Source organism: Vigna umbellata, chromosome 3 (genome assembly GCF_029865625.1).
Source record: "Vigna umbellata cultivar VRB3 chromosome 3, Vumbellata_1.0, whole genome shotgun sequence".
Classification (NCBI taxonomy): Eukaryota; Viridiplantae; Streptophyta; class Magnoliopsida; order Fabales; family Fabaceae; genus Vigna; species Vigna umbellata.
This window is the reverse complement of record NC_142167.1, coordinates 15,001,740-15,005,313: the sequence shown is the minus strand read 5'-3', so window position 1 is coordinate 15,005,313 and position 3,574 is coordinate 15,001,740. Positions and strand designations below refer to the sequence as shown.

The 3,574-nt window shown below is 31.1% G+C and overlaps 1 protein-coding gene across 1 annotated transcript; it reads right to left on the bottom strand.

Moving 5' to 3' along the window:
- Positions 1-1,091: 1,091 nt before the first annotated feature.
- LOC148201707 (uncharacterized protein At4g22758-like) lies at positions 1,092-2,413 on the bottom strand. The gene is made up of 2 exons (XM_088108348.1): positions 1,649-2,413; positions 1,092-1,559 (listed from the first exon to the last, which is right to left on the bottom strand). The coding sequence occupies exons 1-2, from the start codon at positions 2,052-2,054 to the stop codon at positions 1,378-1,380; spliced, it is 588 nt and encodes a 195-aa protein (XP_087964474.1). The 5' UTR covers positions 2,055-2,413; the 3' UTR covers positions 1,092-1,377.
- Positions 2,414-3,574: the final 1,161 nt, after the last annotated feature.

The window sequence follows — 3,574 nt, the reverse complement described above, 5'->3', positions numbered from 1 at the left end:
GAAAAAAAAATTAACAAACGTTTATTAAGAGTAATTTTTTAGTATCATCTTTTATTATATTATAATAATTAATAAATATTAGTTTAATTTTTACATAATAAAATATAAATAATAAATAATTAATTAATAAAACAATTTTACGAGAGAATAAAATAAATGTAAATAAAAAATTATTTTAAAATAAAATAAGTAGATAAAAAGATAAAATAAATTATATGCACATATAAAACAAAAAAAATAAATAAAAGATTATAAAAATAAATATAAAAGTAAAATAATATTCATGACAAAATAAATATAAATAAAAAAATAAAAAATAAAATAAAATAAAATAAATAAATAAATAATAAAATAATTTCCATACACATATAATAACAAAAAATATATAAATAAAATAGAAAATAATAATATCAAATAATTAAAAAGTTAATTTGTAAAACACTTATGAATAAAATAAAATAAATATTAAAATAAATTTCAATTAAAAAGAACATGTATTGTTATACTATTAATTCAGTTTAAAAATAGTACAATTTAGTTTAAAAATAGTACAATTCAGTTTAAAAATAGTACAAGTTTAAAACTAATACAATTAGTTTAAAACTAGTACAATTAGTTTAAAACTAGTACAATTAGTTTAAAACTAGTACAATTAGTTTAAAATTAGTACAATTAGTAATTCATTGATAAAGTAGCATCATTTATTCCTATTTGCATTTAAACTTATCAACAAATATTTAATCCTTTTAATTAAATAAATTGAACAAATCAATATTTTGTTCAAACAGTAGCAGTTTTTAACACGTGAAAGTTAAGTGCCGTGAGTGTCATCTACTACCAGAACATCTATAATTTAATTCCAAAGCACTGAAAATCCACTAAACAAATTAATCGGGTTGACATTAGAAAATGTTAGTTTGATTATTCCGATGCTTAACCTCTTCTGTCTTCTTTCTAATACTAAAGATTATGACCTTAATAATAATGTAGTTAATATGCAAAACAATAAAATAAATATATTATTTTAATTTACTACTTTTTAGGAAATTTAAGAACATGGAGTTCTTTTTCAAGGGAACCAAAACTAGGTATACAAAAATGAATCATTTATAAATATCAACATCACTGACTTTTATTACGAAACAAGACAGTGTGTGCCCCATTTCAACTTGCAGAATGGAATAGCTTCTGGAGAAGGAAACGAAAAAAAAGAAAAAAAGGAAGCTTCGTCCAAAAAGTTAAATATGAAATGGCCGACATATTCTGTTTACACTAATTGGCCATTCACTAATGATGCATTACAAATAATTAAAGATTAAAAATCTAATAACAAAAATATCTGCAAATAACTGTGATAAAATACTAGGACAGTAATTTTCAGCGTGACAAATCCATGAACCTTAGCCATCCAAACGCACCACCCTTCGTCGTTTTGTCTGCCTCTGTAGAACACGAAGTAAACGACGTCGTTGAGCCACCGTCACCACCACCATGCTTCCTCGGACACAGAAAGAAATTTCTAGACCCAATATCGCTCAGTTTCTCATTCCTGTCCAAACCTGAATACAGACACAGTAACAAGAAGATTAACATCTCTAACGATTTTCCGTTCAGAAAAAAATCAATTTTTTTTGGTAAGGAAGATTACTTTCTAAGGTGAACTGAGAATAGTGAAGATCGAATTGCGAAGGATCGTTCGACGGAAGAATTGGTCGGCGACCTTCCTTAACGTACTGGTTCACCGCCGCCGCCACTAAATCTCCGACGGCTGATTCCGTCGTCATCACCACCTGCACGGGACCAAGGCTTCCCATGATCGTAACCTTCAGCAAGAGCTTCGGTGGTTGCCTCCGGACAACCTCCGCCGCCGCGGCCGGAGAGGAGCGGTTTCTGTCTAGCAGAAGTTCCGGCACCGTCATTGGCCGCCGAATCGATGCACCGGGCATGCCGGCGGTTGACGTTGACTGGCTGTGAAAGGAAGAGGATTTATTTGTTAACTTCCCCCGGCGGTGAAGCTCCGCCTGGCCGTTGCGGTGGTTCTTCGAGTTTTGCATGGTGGTTACAAACAGTTAAATAAAAAAGAAAGAATATTTACAGGGAAGGGTAAAGACGGACTTTGAGAAATGTTTGTTCGGCTGGCTCGGCGGCTCTCTATTTCAATCGGCGGTACCGGCAATATCTGTGACGAGGGAAGCCGAGTGGTGAAGAAGAGCTTCGGCTTGGTGGCTCTGGCTTGCGCCGGTTGGAAGCTCTCATAACCAGAAGGGTATAACTGTAATTTAAGGGCCACGAAAGAGCAAAATCGAAAAAAAAAATGGAAGAAGGTAGGGTTATGGCGGCGCTACATACTTTCCCTGAGTTGTTGTCGATTTTCTCGGTGTGGGACGTTTTCTCGCTTTGGAGTGGCAGAATTGCTTGGGTTAGATTTATAGAGAGTGGGATTGAAACGGTTTCAAGGTTGGACACGTGGTTGGACTTGATTGACTGTGGCCAAACGCGGTTGGCCCTTGATTCGGAGGATAGGATATACGTAGAGAATCAAAGACGACGAATAAGGTGGGATAACGGGGACCACGTGGAGTCTTGTTGTAGAGGATTCCGAAATTTCGAGGCTTCGTGATGGGTCCTGTGGTTAACCAACCAAAGGGCACAGGTGAAGAATCAAACGGAATCCAGATCATTATCTTAGAACAATTTGCATGTGTATTTTTTTTTTCAGATTTTTGTTTTTAAATTTTAAAAATTAACAAACAGAGAATTCAATAATTGAGAAAGAAACACTGTAATAAATTGTCGAAAACTGGCACTTCAATTATCAAAATTACCATTGGACTTTTTCAATACTGAAATTACATTTTGAAATTTGAATATAGAAAACACGCGTTCTACCATAAATGCATAAAATTTAATTTAAATTGATTTCACTTTCTGATAAGGTAATTATGAAAAATGTCATTTATCAATTTATATTTATTTCCATTGATCTTTTCATTTTCGTGAGATTAACAGCATAGTTTCTAAAATGGAAAAGAAAAATGTATATTCAGATTACCTTTTCGTAAAAGCAAATTCTTCTATAATTTAGTATAAAGTTAAGCAACTAAAGTATAAACCTGTCCAAATACAGCTCAGATTTAATTTAAAATATAACTGAGCAAGTCATTCGTCAGTTTAGATTTTTATTTTTAAAACCAACCAATAAATCAAATAAATATTATCAATTGAATCTTGAATCTTGAATCTTAGTTATGCAAATATGTAAAAGTTCTTTTGATAAAAAAAATATATAAAATAAGCATGATTTTGAAAACCAAAATCATCAAAGAGATGTATAAACAACAAATTTAAAATCTATTATGAGTGACTTATACCGAATAAATTATAGTACAAATGAGAAGACTTTTGACCTTTCAATTATTGAGTGTACAAACGATTTTCTAAAAGCTGATCGACAAATATTTTTCTTTATAAGTCAATGTTGATCACTATACTAAATAAAAAATATTTACCGAATTATAAAAATATATAAAATTATTATTTATATTTCATTAATGAATTGGTTAAAGTTCAACAA